General features: G+C 43.9%; 2 protein-coding genes across 4 annotated transcripts in view; one reads left to right on the forward strand and one right to left on the reverse strand.

Annotated features, from left to right (window-relative positions):
- Positions 1 to 9,670, forward strand: part of LOC142495952 (platelet-derived growth factor receptor-like protein) — a 20,713-nt gene extending 11,043 nt beyond the window's left edge. The window contains exons 3-6 of the mRNA XM_075602122.1: positions 3,381 to 3,532; positions 4,845 to 5,138; positions 8,307 to 8,446; positions 8,642 to 9,670. Coding sequence (XP_075458237.1) covers positions 3,381 to 3,532; positions 4,845 to 5,138; positions 8,307 to 8,446; positions 8,642 to 8,863 — 808 coding nt within the window. The 3' untranslated portion in view covers positions 8,864 to 9,670. The remainder of the gene's footprint in view (positions 1 to 3,380; positions 3,533 to 4,844; positions 5,139 to 8,306; positions 8,447 to 8,641) is intronic.
- Positions 9,671 to 12,446: 2,776 nt separating this feature from the next.
- CCDC69 (coiled-coil domain containing 69) overlaps positions 12,447 to 17,829 on the reverse strand; it is a 33,224-nt gene continuing 27,841 nt past the window's right edge. For 2 of the 3 annotated variants that reach the window (XM_075602123.1, XM_075602125.1), the window contains exons 5-9: positions 16,608 to 16,681; positions 15,779 to 15,880; positions 14,190 to 14,309; positions 13,687 to 13,784; positions 12,447 to 13,413 (exon numbers count right to left, since the gene is read on the reverse strand). In XM_075602123.1, coding sequence (XP_075458238.1) covers positions 13,239 to 13,413; positions 13,687 to 13,784; positions 14,190 to 14,309; positions 15,779 to 15,880; positions 16,608 to 16,681 — 569 coding nt within the window. In that variant the 3' untranslated portion in view covers positions 12,447 to 13,238. Of the gene's footprint in view, positions 13,452 to 13,686; positions 13,785 to 14,189; positions 14,310 to 15,778; positions 15,881 to 16,607; positions 16,682 to 17,829 lie in introns of all 3 variants that reach the window. The other variant, XM_075602124.1, reaches the window with a different exon arrangement.

The following is a 17,829-nucleotide window of genomic DNA, read 5'->3' on the forward strand; positions in this document are numbered from 1 at the left end:
ACCTCCTCTCCTCTGTTGTGTGCCCCCCCCTTTACCTCGCGCAGTGTCAAATTACACCGCGGGGTCATGGGATGTCACATCACGTGACCCGTGGTGTCATTTGCCGTCACATTAGAAGAGGTTGCAGAGGCCTTGCGTTGCCCCCTGGCATTTAATTTAAATGCCTTGGGGAAGTGCGCGGGACTTCTGCAACCGCCCGCGCCCCCCCCCCCCCCAAAAAAAAAATCTCATGCCCCCCCAGTTTGCGCACCGCTGCATTAATCTATCTGTGTGTCTTCCAAAGATCCACAAACCTGCAACTGCAAGCAAATAGGATTCTGGGTAGTGACATATATATGGGCACACAGTGAGCATGTGACTTATCTTCCTATGCATATTTACAGTACCTGGATTCCCTAGAGCTTTTGCCAGCGTATTACATCGCTTCACACCAGGATCAAGCAGAACCCAGTGAAGCTTATCTGCAGCAGTGTTCCTCTGCTTCGCCTGCTTTCCTGCCAGCAGTGGAGCTAATATTAAATAATTGAGTGCAGTAAAGTGTACGTGAAATGGAACTCAAATGATTACAGTTTGCTTAAAAAATATTTCAACATGATGAAGAATGTAGCAATAAACTACAGTACAGCTGTTTGGTAACCATCTAATAATCCCTGCTTTTAATACTACAATAGTTACGCTAAGACAAATTACATGTTGTGCTACTGTACCATTCATCTTTGGGTACCTGCACTCTTGTTGAAGTATGTTATTACTCTTATTACTCTTATTTATTTTTTCTCCATATCCAGAATTATTTATTTTTTTAAACGCATGGAATTGTGAAAAAATAACCACTAAAACGGTTAAACTTTTGCTTTAACACTTTTGCTGTCAGAGGGGCAAGTTGCAGGCCCGCCGGGCAGTGAAAAGGTTAAGTACTCAGTAACAGGGGTGTCCGTGGAAAGCACCACTGCAGATATAGCCAGCGCCACAGCTCCTAGGGATAATCCAACATCAGTATCACATTATAACTCAGAATATCAGAGAGATTTCATAGGACTCAAATGGTGATATATTTAAACAGATCTCACCAAATTGCACAATGAAGCTGGTTATGTCTCTATTTGGTCCAAAATATGTAGAAGTGTACGTGCGCTCAACAATTAAAGATACTTGCGGGTGCTGAAACTCAGTGGTGGAATCCAATAGAAATGAAGTGAAAAGAGTAACCCTCCAACCTAATGATGAGTATTTATTCATCCAACATTTTGGTCTAACACAGCAGAAACGTCTCTATTTTGGAGAGTTCATGTTTTCGCTTCATTTCTATGTCTGTATTTGGAACAAACACATTCCGCTGGATTGCAGATTTCATTTCCTTTTCTGAATCTTGTACTGTATCTGTTGCTTCCATTGAAAACAAACCCCATTCGACTTGTATAAGTAAATAAGGCTTAGGCTAAGGCTGAGTCCATGGTGACTTCAGCCGTGCGGAGGCGCGCGGAGGCTGAGGGAAAGCGGGTGCTTTTCCTGGCCTTAGTCCGCGCGCCGTCCGGGGGCGTGTCGGGAGGCGGGCCACTGATGTCATGGAGCTGGTTCATCCTCATTGGGCGAACCGCTCACGTGACCGGCCCTGCGCTCTCGTGAGCGGCAAAAACTAAATTTGAAGTGTCGGCTAAAGCCGTTCTCATTGTGGCTGCAGGGGCTCACTGCAGAGCAGCAGCGGCGCTGACCATGCTCGAGGCCTAAGTCCCCGCTAGCGCTGAGCGCGCTCATGCTTGGAGAGCGCTCCAAGTATGAGCGCCGGGTGTCCTGCTTGTACGCAGGTGCGGGGGGTGGTCATCGTGGGTAGTTGAGCGCGGGTAAGTATAGGTTTTTTGTTTACCTAAGCGCCGATCGCGGGTGAGCGTGTGCCCGCGCACGAGCGCCACAGGGACTTACGCATAGCTATATATGTAAGTCCCCGCCGCAAGCGCCGCCCGCTCAGCCTGATCAGCACTAGCGGGGACTTAGCCTTAGACTGCGGCCACGCTAGCGCTGAGCGTGCTGAGCACGCAGCACTTGCCGAGTTTAGTTTCGGCAATTCAAATTGCCCCATCCCCGGTAATGCGGTGCGCGGGCACGTACGCTCACCCAAGCTTGGTGCTTGAGTAAACCAAAAAAAATTGACTTTCACGCGCGCTCAACTTGCCCGCAACGCTTGCAAAATAGCCAGGACACCCGGCGCTCATCCTTGGAGAGCTGGTGACATCACCACTCTCGAGCATGAGCGCGGTCAGCGCCAGCGGGGCCGCAGCCTTGCTCCACTCCTGTAGTGCCTAAAGGAGTGGCTCAGTGTGTAAAGGTAATGTAGCGACTGAAAACAATCCCACAGATTTAGCAACTGATTTGAATCCCGGTGTCAGCTCCTTCTGACCTTGGGCCACGTCACTTTTATCTACGTGTTCCTCTGGCACCACAATTAGATTGCAGGCTCTGGTATTAATTCTTGTCTACATTAAAAAAAAAAAAAAACGTCAGCAAATGATATGCGGGTATTGCAGATTGTAAAAAGGTAATGACATGAATTTTGTAGCCAGCGGCATAAAAAAAAAAAAAAGTAGGCCAAGCAACTAAAAATAGCTGAGATTAGAAATGCTGTCGGGAACTCTTTCTCTGCTTTGTATGAATGGGAGTGCCAAGGACATGGGCATGCATTTCACTAATAGCACCATCTAGTGGGTAAAACGAAGTAAAGCAGCAATCCGTCAATCTGTCCATCTCAACTCAAAGTTTTGGCCCAGATCCACAAAGCGGTGCTAAGCTTTAGCGCACATATTATCTCCGGTAAAGCTTTAGCACCCTTTTGTGGATCTGGGCTTTTTGTCTTTTATTTGTAACATTAGAAAGTGTGGTCTTCATTCTCTTGAACCTTGCTCTCCGTATATTTGTTTATTGCCCATTACTAAGATATCTGGTCCTATAAAAATTACAATGTTACAAGGCTAAAGCAGCTGCCTGGGATAATATATCAATAACGTATTCATACATAGGAACCTTTTAAATACGGAAAAGGGTTACGTTTGGGAAACAAGGCTGCATTATAATGTTAACCCTGCTTTAAATGTAGTTTGGGGATAGGTGCTGTCAGACTGTACACCTTTTCATTGCACATTACTTCTAATTAAAAAGATACAGGTATTTGCTAAACCATTATGGATAACATCTAATTCTCTACAGGGTGACAGAAAGGAGTTTATGACTCAATGAATTTGGTCTTCCTTTAGAGATAGAAAGAACAGATACCCCATTCAATGCTTCTTTCTTAGTACAGTAGGGTGAAATCCATGGCACAGAGACAGAAGTGATCTACAGTCCTTTAAAGATCCCTAACACTACATAGTCCCATGTTATCGTTCCAGGATCAAACGCTTTGGTCGATATAGCCAGCTCCTGCTGGTGAACTCCACTGCTGCTGACACAGGGGAATACAGCTGTGGGGGATACCAATGTGAGGGAGACGGCTGCCATGACGGGGGTGAGAAAACTGGCAAGACCTTTGTATTCTTCACAGGTGAGTTACTGATGGAAAGGGGATAATGGGGCTGGGGAGTCAATTTTTCATTGCATAAATAGTCATGATGTCATGAATTACTTCAGCATCGGACCGTAGAAGAGCAACGGTGAAAGTAACAGAGAACTACTCAAGAAGCATCCAAACTTTGAGAATTTTTTGGGGGAAAATGAAAGTGCGTATAAAAATTAGATTATTTATTGTTTCGTTGGTAGAAAAAGGCGACTCCTACGCCATTTGTTTGTTCTATGACCAATAAATAATCACATTTTTATGGAATAGACCCTTTAAAATAATAATTCTCAAAGTTTGGATGCTTTTTGAGTAGTTCTCTGTGACTTTCACTGTTGTTCTTCTATGACTCTTCATCACGGAGGCACACCTAGAACATCTGGAGCCTGGGATCTATGCGTGGACGCTGCAGCATACCAGTGAGTTTGCTTGCTACATCTGTACTATTTAGGGTGAATTTATATGCTACGGTTTCTGGACTGATTATGTATCATACCTTCACTTTAACATACAAGTGGTTGGTTACTTAACCGGAATGTCGCACCCAGTATCTGTCCCAAATTAATTTACATATCTCCAGGGTTTGCTTACAACAGCTTCCATTAATATACAATATTGTTGTGTTCTGTATTTTGCACTGTGCAAGTTTTTTCATTTAGCATCAGCCCGTAACCTGACAAATAACATGTAGTGCAAAGCCGTACTTAGTATAGATCCATCAAACCGGCTAGAATTTCTTCCATGTGAAGAATGGAGACGCAGAAAACATTATGGGAGCTTTGTAAAGATGAGGGCCACTCGAAATGCCCTCTGACTTTACACAGCAATAGAAGCACCCATAGTATATTTCTCTTCCAAGGCGGCATTGGTGGAGGGTTGAAGGGTAGGACGACACTCAGGTTTATTATTTATGGGGAACAGGGTGTTCACAATCCCCATGACACACTTTAGAATACAATGCCCTAAATCCGTTTGCTGCCCGAGGGAGGGATCAGCCATGTATTTGCTTTACAATGTGTTGAAGTTCCACTGAAAGGGGTTACAATTGTAAATTGCTGGAGAATAAGGTCACCAAGCCTCACAATCACTAGAGAAACGTTACTCTTTCACTGTTGATAATAGATTTGTTGCACTAAACTAAACATGTTGAGTTTGATTTGTTTGCCTTCCTCTTGATCAATACAAATATACATACAGTATCCCACCCAGTGCAGCGTTAAACTGAATTTGTTTTCAACCCACCCAACTCTTTTATTATGAAATTGAGTCATGTCCGTCCTTCTTCTCGATCTTGCTGCAGACCCCCAGGAGCTCTTTGTCCCAACAGAAGACTATTACGTGGCAGTTCAGCTACGCACGAGGCAGCCTGCACTGCTCCCCTGCCAGGTCACCAATCCTCAGGCCCGAGTGACACTGCATCGTGAGTTCCCTCCTGAGCAGGTGCCTGTGGATGGAGTGAAGATCTCCTTTGACGTGAAGAAGGGATATATCATTTACCAGCCTCAGCCGTCTCTCGCAGGGTCTCTGTACTGCATTGCGGAGCTGGGGAGTCTCCGCCAGATGTCCACCAAATATATGCTGCTATATCTCCATTGTAAGAGATCTTTGACTTATTCTTTAATGTGAACCCTTATAAGCACTGTCTGATAGGAGCCTCTAGACCAGGAGTGGCCAACTCCTGTCCTCAAAGGCGACAAACAGGTCAGGGTTTAAGGATATCCCTGCTTCAGCACAGGTGGTTCAATCAGTGGCTCAGTCGATGACTGAGACACTGATTGAGCCACCTGTGCTGAAGCAGGGATATCCTTAAAACCTGAACTGTTGGTGGCCCTTGAGGACTGGAGTTGATCACCCCTGCTCTAGGCCAGTGGTGTGCAAAGTTTCCCTCATGCCCCCCAAACTCCCCTCTCCTCCGGCTCGCACCCCCACCACTGCATGGCCCCGGCGTCATGGCAACATGACGCCGGTTGCCATGGAGATGCGTCGCTGGAACTCAAGGTAAGTTAAAAGTTACAGAGGCCTCGCGCGATCCCCTGTTGGGGAAGCGTGGGGCCTCTGTAACAGCCACTCCCCCCCCCAGAAAATCTCGCGACCCCCACTTTGCGCACCCCTGCTCTAGACCACCCACTCTCTTAGGGCAACAGGTAGCCTCTGAGAGCTTCACTTCCCTCATCCTATAACAAGCACAGTGACTGTGTTTACTGAGTGCCCATTACCCATCTCAGGAGAATATTACACACAGCTTCTAATGTGAGCATGCTGTAACATAGACCTGCATTCAATATGCTGTGACGCTGCTTCCCGTTCCTGGAGGAAAGTTCAGCTCTCTTGAAATGAATGGGAGTAAAATATTCTCCAGTTTGAGGAAGTGATTTAAAATAATATTCAATAAAGCCATTCGCCCATATTTACCAAGTAGTGCTATGCCACAAGACACCTTCCAGAACTGGAGGACACCTAATGGCTCATTCACATGAATGGGCGATAATGTGTCTTCCATCATATCTTGCTGTATTTATTGAATAGTATTTAAATGGACAAACTGTGCATTTTATGTAGCACTTTTGTTCTGGTTGTGCAAATCCGTGTGGTATGCGAACTTTGTATTCAAATTAAGCAAATTTCTATATTTAATAGACTCTCTTTCCCATGTTTTACTACATAAAATACATTCTGTTATCAGGCAAAACTCAAGATGTATTGAGTAGGCCTCATAGTGAGACTTTCCACAGCTTCTGATGAGGATTCTTCTTCCTTATACCTCCTTCTGTTGCCAAACTCTGACCCTAGTACACCCTATAATGTGGGTCCCTCTTCCACATGGATGGAGATACCTGGGATTAGAGTCTGTTTTACATACAGACACAGCCTGGACACCGCTGTAGTATAAGCCCACTACACTTACAAGTGTATGCCCTACTAAGGCTGAGTCCATAGAGGTGGAAGCCGCGCTCCTCCGCGCTGACGCAGAGGCTCGCCTGCTCGGTCAGGAGCGATTCCATGGACTGGCAGGCAAGCCAGCGTGCGCGATCGGGAGGCGGGGGGAGGCGGGGCAGTGACTTCGCTGGGCCAATAGCCCACGAAGCACCGACGTCATGAGGCTGCTTCGCGCTGATTGGGTGTTTTCAGCCGACAGCGCGCTGAGAAACAGGTTCTGCTGTCGGCTGAAAATCCCTGCGCCTCAGCACGCCCGCAGACGCTCGCGGGAGCCCCCGCTCAAGACATCCTCATTGAGTGTGACAGGGCTCATCACGGAGCGTCCGCACGGCTCAGCGCGGCTTCCCCCTCTATGGACCCAGCCTAAGAGTTTGTTCGCTACGCTCTGAAAACATTAACACAGGGGTTCTGACCTCTCGGGCACTTGAGGGGTTAAAAGCCGCGACTGTCTGGACCATTTCAAGTGTTTCCGAAGCCTACAGCTTAGCTGACCCCTTATAAACATGTGCGTAATGAGTGTGCTTTAGTACTATCTTTCTGTGTCCATTGCATACACAGTGCTCCTTGTTTGCAGTTTCCGTGTACGTGCACGTCCCATCTCAGAAGTTTGTTTGAGCCACCTACTGTTTATACAAAGAATCTGTTTGGTACGTGGGTGTATGTATCTCTTTGTCATCCGTTTACAGAATCTAAGGACACGCTGCATGTCAGCATATTTTTAGTGAGAAGGAAAAATGCACTCTAGTAAGCCACAGAGAGGGCAATTTATTATGAGACACTAACTCGGCATTTAATTGGGCTGACCCTTTAACGCCAGGGGGGCCAGCAATGTATTACTCATATTTACTAGCTATTCAATGGGTTTTTGATGCAATCTCCGTTAAGATACATGTGTAAAACGTTCACAGCCAGTATGAAAAATCCTTCTTTTCTTTGGAGACAACAGATCTTATTCTATAGGGCACAATTCCAGTGTATTTGATTCCTTGTGAATCTATGGGAACAGCACAAATCTAGCTTTTGCCTTAGTCCTCCCCAGGTGAAGATAGGTTTGCTCTGATTTAGGAGCAAAAGCCATAGGGTTGGGATCAGTCTGGAATCCCAATACACTGCAGCCACAAAACTAGGAGTCTTCGCTTATTTTGTTAATGCAGATTTGTACATAGAAAATTAATTATTTCTAACCTGAAGAACTTACAAAGGTTTAATATTTTGGCATCTGGAAGATCACTCATACAAAGATCGTGAATTGGTGTGGATTCTGCTCGATCCGTGCTGGGTTTAGCTGCGGTTCGGGTTTTGCAAGTTGCCTGCCCTTTCTGCTCACTGTGGCCATTTTGGGTACTGGCAGCCTGCTATATAAAGCTGCAATTCCTTGTGGGAGACACCGAGCAAAGTTCTTACGTTTGCAGCTCCTGTGGTCTTTACAGTCACGCTTTACGTCTTTTACCTGTTTTGATTCCCCTGTCGCTGACCCCGGACTGTGACCCCGACCTCACTGCTTTCTCCCTGCCCTGACCTCTACCTGGCTCCTGGACTTTGCAACTCTGCCACCAGCCCTGACCCATGCCTGCTTACCGACTACCGATACTCCTCTGTCCCTGGGCTGGTTTATTTGCATCCCTACCTCAGCCCTGCGGGTCCGCTTCCTGATCTGAGATGAGCACCGTCACAATTGGGACTTAAATCAGCGTCTCCCACTTCAGACACCAGTGCCTTGTATCATATCATGCCTCGTAAGACACAGCACAGGGGTATTTTCAGCTATACCCCCTTACTGGCCTTTGATCTGCTCTTGCCACCGAACCTCTCTTTTTTATTTCAGACCCATCAGCCCCACCTAAGCCCTCTGTAGAAGCCTCAGTGAGTTCAGTACGAGCGGGGGACAATTTTTTCGTCACATGCACTGTGTTGGGGGAACTGGACATCAGCGTGGAGTTCACCTGGGAGTACCCCGGACAGCAGGTGGGGATGCTGGTATCTGTCTGTGCAACCTGTATGGAAATGAGAATGCATTGTACGAGTGACTGCATGAAACATAATCGTCTCCTTGGATGTAACATGCAGATGTGCAGCACAAGGCCGGACAAATCTGTAGGAAGGGATCTATAAGAATTTGCCCTAATCCCTGACTCTTCTCTCCCTTTTTCCACGTCACAGTTTGGACGACCCCTTTATGTCCGAGAAAGCACAGAGCAGACGAGGCGAGGGGGGCAGTTGCTGCAGGAGTCTCAGAGCATCCTAAATGTGGATGAAGCTCGTGCCGTGGATGACGGAACGTACACCTGCAGTGCCCAAAATTTACAGGGCAGCACGTCTGTATCCACCAGGGTCACCGTACTCCCACCTGCTCCATCAGCCAGTGGCAGGACCCAGGGGTAAGCAGGCCAGGCCCCCCATTCTTTCTCATGTCAGGGATCTCTCCATTGATGGTGTACCGGACATTCCATGGACTGGTCTCATGAGCGGACACAGTAAATGCCTAACTACGAGCTTCCTCGGGTGAAGCATTGCTTGCTCTTTCCTATAAGGGACTGCATGTGTGTTGCAGCAAGGAGACATTAGTGTCTGTTTATCAAAGTCTCCCAACTGCAAAACTGGAGCAAAAAACTGCACCTAACTTACCAAGAACAAACATTGCCCAGTCTTGCAACGAGTATATATATATATATATATATATATATATATATATATATATATACATATATATACACTGTATATATATGGATATATGCGTTATTATGAGCAAGTATAACAGGTGAAGTACAATCACAGCTTTTAAAGTAAGGCAGATAAACAAGCTGAAGTACAAAGGTCCCAAGTCCTAAGGATACTGAGCTGACCTGGCCCCAATAACCCCAGGAAGGCGTACCCTGATTTAATGATGTCACAATATCAGCCCCACTGCAGCCGAGATGCTTGTATGAGCTGAGCTTCTTTTCCAGTTGTTACCGCCACTTCATTTTATGGTGCAATCCGTAATACTCTTTTATAAAAGACAACTCGAGCAACGTTAACTGATATTAAAGTCAATGGCAGTTAATGCCGATCGAGCTCCGATACCCGTTATCACAGCTTCGTGAATCCCCTGTGTGTTTAATTTATTGTGTATATAATGGCTGGCATTTTTCTTGTGGCACCTGATGCCTTTATATTGGTTATTTTACAAAATAAACACACTGTGCTAGATATTTTTTTGTGTGCTTTGATTTCTTTTTATGAGGGTACTGTACTGTTAGGATTAGTGACATGGCAATTAACATTGATGCTCTGATAGAGCAGTTCCCATTGTTACATTGTGTATCTTTTCTATCAGTGCTCATGCTTTCTTTATAAAAGAGCAATTCATGCTTTTTTCTTCTTGGTATTGCTGTTTTTTTTAACATAGGGTTGAAGCAGGGGGTCTCCAGAGCTGAACCCCATAATTTTCAGCTCTGGGTACCCCCTGCTTCCTGAGATACAGACCTCTAAAGGGGGCGCCGGTATCTCAGCAACGTTTAAAGCTCCTGCGTTACGCGAGCCAATAGGATGCCGAACCCGATGATGTCACGGCTTCCTATTGGCTCGCAGTGGGCGGGAGCTTTGAACTCCGCCCTTTACGTGAACCCTGCTAGCCGAGCAGTGGCTACCGGCACCTACTACGGGAGGTCTGTATCTCCGGAAACGGGTCGCAAAACAAATCGCCAGCTTGGATTGCCTCTTTGTGAGCAGTTTAATCACCTTCCTACCTTACAGCACTTGTACATGTAGCCATCCATTCTTAGAGGTGCATGTGTCCCCCACATGCAGTCCTAAGCTTGGTATCCCTTTCATTTAAGAAATGATTGGATCTGTATCCTTGTTGCTATCCAGTGATCCTCCAATCCAACAAGTAACAGGCTCTGTATACCAACAAGACTATTCTGAAACATAACGTTCCACAGATGCACAATATGGATTTCTTCTCCCATCTATACATTCCCTGGTAATGTGCTATGCCAGGTCTCCCCAAGTCTGAAAGCCACAAACAGGTCAGGTCCACAATGATTTAACTTTACACTTAATTAGCCAGTGAATCTAATCACGAAGGCAACTTTCTTAGGTATGTGTTGCCCTGAAATTAGGGCCAGTTGGTGTCTCTCAAGGACTGGGCTTGGGTTACCTGTGCCAAGCACTACCATCCATACAGTATATCTGTTTTGCTTTTAAATAAATCAAAGGCAAAATAGAAATATTATGTACAATTTCAACGTCTTGCATGTGTGATTATATTGTATGAAACAACTCGCACACATTGCACGTTCAATTCTACTTTGGGGTGGGCAACAGCTGTTTTTCAGTTTTGTACCATAAAACAGTATTGCATGTTTGAACAGTGACTGCGCGGTAAGTAAAAGTAAGTAGTATGCTACATCCCCAGTTAAAATCTCTATTTTATCCACCCCATAAATATTGATATAAAAAACTCCTTAATTCCTTGTATAACCTTTTCATCACGATTTGTATATTTACTCCCTACTACTCCTAGCACAAATAACTGCAGAGGTCATGTTATTATCTCTTGGCCACAGCTGTTCTTCCATTTGTACTTCTTGAAAGCTGTAGACAAACAGAATATGTACGATTTGGCAGGCCCAGTATTGTTTGTATGGGCTCCCCTGAACTGTTTCTTAGTAGTTACCGCAATCAATGTAGACCGCTGAGCAGGGTAATGTAAGGACACTATACTCGGGCTGCATGTCAAGTATGCTTTCAGTACATTTCATTTTAAGTTGCTAAACATGCAATAGTGCTTTAAATTGCAGGAGTTTCACTTTCCTACATTCTGCAAAAGCACTCCAGTGATGGAAGAGCCTGAATCCCATTGCTTTGCAATTATAAATGCATCAAACATATGATCTGGTATAAGTTGCAGGCTCCTCCCCATGGTAACCCTATTGTAGGTTCATGAAATACACTCGACCAAAACTATCAACATACTTGGGGCGTGGGGGGGTCTATGGGAGTCATGAAAACAGTAATTCAAATGAAAGGTCGTTTTCATGTGATTACAGGTAGTCCTCGCTATCCAACGTTTCACTTTACAACGAATGGCATATCCAACGCTTTACAATGCCATCCTATGGGCCATTTTTCGACACCTGAATGTGTTATCCAACGCTCACCGCCACTGATTAACATGGGACTCACTTTACAACGGTTTCACTATCCAACGCTACTTCCAGGACTGCTTGTACATGTACAGCACTTTCATGAATCCACGACTGTATTAAGCATCTGGAAAGTGTGTTTAGATACAGTATCCCTCGGTGTTTAATGTGTATGTATCAAGAGGATAAATACGCTCTAACTCAATGGAATCAATGGATGTATCAATCTCTGTAACCTCGCTTCTTACATTTGGTGCAGATCATATAGGAGCAGAGGTTAACCTCAGACCTGACAAAGGGGGTTATTCATAACGCTGCCAAAGTGCCAATCCGGCACAATCGCACATAACCTCCCATTGAAGTCAATGGGAGTATCCAAGTGCAACAGTATGTGCAGCCTAATAAATAAACCCCAAAGAAAATCTGCACCAGTTAAAGGCGCAACTGTGGATACATCCCCTCCTATAACCACTTTCAAAAATGCTCAGATGCGCAACAGTTTGATACATTGACGCAAAGTAAAAATGATGCAATTTGCTCATTTTTTAAGCAATGCTCTAGTTTGTGACACTTGATACATCCTGTATCCCCCTTAGTGTTGAGTATAAGAAGCTTCTTAGTAGAACTTCTTACAGTACCTTTGGTGCAGATTTGCTATACAGAAAGGTTAATGCCATCCCGGGGAGATTGTTGCCGCATTTGAAGGGGAAAACGTGACCGAATAAAAATGTAATGTATCCCATTTTAATCTGCATCCCGCCCGTAACGCCCCCATTTTTATCCGTAAAACCCATTCCGATATCGCATACGAACAAAAAGAGAGCAAAGTAGCTAAATAGGAATTATGTCAACATTTGTCTTTTAATGTCAATCAGAATCTGATTTACAGATCACCCAGTAATTCATCCAAGAAGACCACGACGACGGTTTCTCTTGGTTTTGTTTCTAGGTGTCATACGGTACATATTGCTTTAGGAAAGTGCTGATTTTAAGCTTATTACCCCTTCCAGAGGAGGACTTAACACTGATCCATTGGCTGAAATGCTATCAGTTTATCACCACTCTGATATATACAGGTATATAAAAATGCACATAAACACTATACAATATGTCTGCAGCCTCACTTATCTTGCCTGGTGAAGAGACAGACTGCTGATTACAGTCATAGGCTTCTGTCGTCTGTTAAAATGGGACATATCTGTATGCGCAATAAGGCACTCTGTGACGAAATTCATTATCAGTCCACATTTAGAAACAACTCCTGGTGCTCCCAGGATCTTATATAATGAAGGCTAGAGAGTTACAAAAACATATGTGTGTGTGCTGGGATAGCTGCCGTGTCCAATCCTGGAATAGTGATAGGTCATTGCAGGGTAAAGTGTGCGGCAATAAGGGAGAAGTGCGTGTGGCAGAGCGAGTGAAAGGATGATGTCTGGAATGGGCCATGGTGAGAGGAACCGGATATACTGGCATCAAAACACAATAAATATGGCAATATTACTCTTGTTACTTCTGAGGAGTGAGAGGAGGGAGTTGTCTCTCTCGTCTGTCGCTGGTAGAAAAGCTCAGGGCCTATGTATGCAGTGGGACTGCTGTGCTTGTCCATGATTTTGAGCAGTTTCTCAGTTCTATGTCACCATTAAGGACAACTCCTGTGTGGGGATTGGCAGTGAGAATGGAGGAGGGTCGTCCCCATTCAGTGCCCGGTATAGATGCTGCTCCTTCTCCCGCTGAAGCTGTTCCAGGAGCTGGGCTTCCTTCTCCAGGGCAGCTTGGGTGCTCAGCAACTCCTCGGACAAACGGCTGCGGGTGAAGGGAAGAGGAGACGGTGTGAGCTGGCACTGGAAGAGAATGAGGGACAGTGCAGCACTGCAAGTGTGCAGGATACAAGTGGCAAAGGTGACGAAGACAGTATGTAGGATTTCGGGGTGTGTACAACAGGTGAGGGAAATTCATCATGTACTTTAAAAAACAAACAAATTTGATATGGGGAAAATGCTACAAACATACATTATTCCCTAATGCCGAGGGCTAACGAACTGGGGATATGGGGGAAGAAGTTAACATGGAACCCACATAGTAACGGCTGCTTGGTTCTGTGTCTGCACCCTCAGAGCTTCCCTCTCCTGCTGCAGGCTCCGCACTCTCTCCTCTAGTACCCCATTTCTGTCCATCTGAGTGGAGAAGAAGAAGGAAACACAACCAAGTTCCATTTGCAGCAACATACTTTTTATCACCAACGATGCCCGTCTGACCTGCAACACTTCTAAACATCTGTAGTTGGAGTGCCGACTGTAATGAAATCTTTTGCAATTCCAATTATTCCTTCCTCAGGCCAATAGGAAAGAAACAACGTGGAAATATTAATTGCAAAACTCACAGAACTCCAGTTTCATTCATTAAGCAACACTGATTACACGGCAGGATCATTTGCCTCTTAAGAGCAATATTATCTGATGGGAATCACATCCGGGGATGGTGTATTGCAAGAGCCCAGAGTAACTGTGGCCCATGTAGTATTGTGAAGAACAGCTCCCCGTTCTGATCCCTGGGTACCCCCATTGCACCCCTGTTCTCACCGTGGTTTCCAGGCGCAGCAGCCTCTTGTCCTGCTCACGGATTAGTTCGCTCTTCATTTCGATCACAAAGTGCAAGCTCTGGAGCTCTTGCTCCCAGAACTGACCCGGGCTTCCGTGATCCTATGTAAAAACCCCAGGATAAAAAATATCAGCGTTAAACGACAACTCCTTCCTACTAGAAGTGAACTAATGGCAGGGGCGTGGTTAAATATAGGTGATTGACCTATTTTATTTTAATTATACAAGTACTATATACAAAATATATATATATATATATATAGATAGATAGATAGATAGATAGATGATAAGTGTACTTTGTGGTCTAGGCAAAATACACTCAAAAACACTCAGGGTATAGGCTTTCTTACATTCGCTGGAGGCCATAACCACTAGATACATATGGATTCCCATTTCTGAGGGATTCCCTCCATAGATATAAATCCTAATAAAAAGAAAAGGATATATCTATTTTTAATACTATACTACGTTTATTAATAACATTTATTTTGTAACTGTTAATATTCAGATGTACCTTTGACCTATTATACTATAATATTGGTGCGCCACAATTGGGGACCTTTTTTGAGTGTATTTTGCCTAGACCACAAAGTACACTTATCTTCTATCTATCCTACCCACTCCCATGGCGGCACGCAGTTACTTTCATTTGGGGTTCGAGCGAGGTTTCTGTTCATCTTTGATTATACTGTATATATATATATATATATATATATATATATATATATATATATATACATATATGTATGTATGTGTGTGTATATATATATATATATATATATATATATATATATATATATTTTCCCAATTCCTTTTAAAGTAGTAAATCCCCCCAAAAGCCTATATGAGTTTGATAGTTTTCTGGAACCGTCCCACCAGAGCCTGTCCTGCCCTTTTTATGCGTGTTAAAAATCATTATTTTCTTCATCTCTATGGTAACTTCAGATTGCACTGGGCTCTGTATGGGGAAATTTCCATTCTGACCTCCTGGACACTTAATATGGTAACTGCTCATATCTCTTGAAAGAAGTATCAGATTTCCTAAGCTAAAAACATCCACTGAAAGGTTAAGAGGCGACGTGTCCCTATTAACAAAATCCTTTGGAGGGCTTTTCTGATCTCTACCTAATTTTTTTTGCGTTTAAGACTGTTTGTAAACTGTATATACAGAGAAATTGTTGATCCAAAATGTTTTCATTGTGTTATATTTTTTTAGGAACGAGTTGTGCTGTCGTTATTAGCCAAAGAGATAAAGTGTGTGTGCATTAACTACCAGCTGGGAAACAGAACCTCTTGGCAGGGTAGGACTGGAATGCAGTAACACACCTTAGTGAGCACAGATTTTGCTAATGGAATAGGATTAAGGTGCAGTATAATTGTGTATGAATAGCAGGCAGTGAAGCATGATCGGGAGTGCTACATACTGTACTGCAATGCGTTACAATGGCAGACCTGTGTTTGTACATGTGACTGTCCAGCTACTACAACAGGAAAGAGTGCAGTAAGACAGGACTCCGATGCAGAAGTCACTGTGTGTGTAGCAGGAATAACGGGTCTCAATGTCTTTGCACCTGAACATGTCTCTTGTAGTCTTGGTTCAGGATGGACTCCTCTACCCGTTTCATTTTCTCTCGGAAGGAAGCCAGCTGAGAATTTAACTCCTCTACTGTCTCCTGCAGGGAGAAGCACAGAATGATTACTGGCAGTTAGCTGCTTCATTTCAGTGCTGCCTCCAGCATGGGACAGGACACATGTCTGGTGGGAAGTAGGGTAGCTACAGCTATATGTGATTGCACAGTCAGATATATAACATAGAAATACAATGACATAAGTGATCGCGGATACATTCAGCATATTCCTCCCATTGAGAGGTGGGTTTGGGTCACAGAGAAAAAGGAGGATGTCAAACAGGTCACTACAGCAGTGTTTTCCCAACCTCTCCTCGTAACCCACAGCCATACCAGTTTTGGGGAATAACCAATGCACATGCATCCAGATGAATGCACTTTTCTTTGCAGAATAATAGAATGTTTGGTGGTTGTCTCAGAAACCTGGTGGGGTCACGAGGAGAGTTTTGGAAAACACTGCACTACTGGGTGACATAATACAACCTACTCGATTTATAATACACATCTGTTGTATTATATTTGTTAGTAAAGTTTGTATATGGGTGTATAACTCCTTGATAAAGCACCAACCGGTGCAAAACGCGTTGGATGGTTTTTGTGTCTCCTTTTTTTCCATTGGCATAATAAAAGATATTTTTTATTCAACCTGAGCCTGGTTCCGTTTGGCTGCTTGAACTCTTTTCTGTGTCACATTGGTTGAAAGACGCATGCAACGTGCAGCTGGGGGGCTGTGCCACTTTTATCTTGCAAGGAAAAAAAAACCAAAGCCGACCTGTAAGGAAGTGGTTAACTTTTGGTAGGTTTCCGTGAGCGAAGTCTTCTCCTGGTCATAAGATCTCTGCAACTCTGAGGGGAAAGAGATCAGGCAGTCAGAGACATTTCCCACCAATAACCAGCAGCCCCCTTGTATTTATACCCTACCCAACCACATCGTGCTGACCAAATCTATGCCTTTTTATATGCTAATAACCAGGACTCTGTCCATCATGACGACTAAACCTACTTAGAATTGCATTGACCAATGATGTCAAGTACCCTGACTGCCCATGTGGTAGCTATTCAAATATATACAGCAATACCTACCTACATATCCTGACTGAACCTGCCAATCTGTACTCATACTCATTAATACTGCTGGATGGGACTCATGAGGGGTTGTGAGATCACGGGACAACAGATGACTAGGACCAGGGCTTTATGAGGGTCTGGGTTCGGAACGTGATCTAGTCAAGATGTGTGTTGGGAATCGGGGGTGAAACAGTTATATCTTCTATTTTATAACCAAGATGTTTCGTTTTAAAGAATAACACAGCAGCAAATAAAACGTGTAATCTGTTTATTCATTTTATTATTCTATTTTCTTTATTATCGTAACTGAAGTTATTTAATAGCCTAGTTTTAAGGTTAATATATATGAGTGGGAAAACTATTAAAGTCTGTTCTAAGACCAGTTATACTGGCTTTTTACTGCTTTTCTAGTTGCTGAAGAACTGACACTCTGATAGAAAATGTTTACGGGTGTACTGTATATTAAAACAAGAGATAGAGATGTAAGCCGAGCTGAGAGATGGGAGCCAAGTTCAATATGGATGTTTTGGGTAGATCAGACACTGAATTAAAAATAACCATTTACAGTAGTGTCTAAAAATAATTAATCCTATAACATACCAAAGAACTGTTATCTATTAAAGAGAAATAACTAACAATGAAAAGTTGTTGAGACAAAGCGTTTACATTTTATTTTATGATATATTCCACTATATGCTCTTTGTATTCACACTGTAAATGTATGCTTATATATATATATTCTACCAGAATTAATTATAGCTCAACCCCCTTATAACGCTGTGCTTGGGGTCCAAAGAATCACATCGCGTTATAAGCGGATCGCGTTAGAAATAATGTACAATTGTATGCATTGTACAATAAAGTATTTAAGATACCAATAATCGTGTTGTAAAGTATTCATAAATACGAAAATTGGGAGCCACGCC

The sequence above is a fragment of the Ascaphus truei genome, chromosome 5 (genome assembly GCF_040206685.1).
Source record: "Ascaphus truei isolate aAscTru1 chromosome 5, aAscTru1.hap1, whole genome shotgun sequence".
NCBI classification, from domain to species: Eukaryota; Metazoa; Chordata; class Amphibia; order Anura; family Ascaphidae; genus Ascaphus; species Ascaphus truei.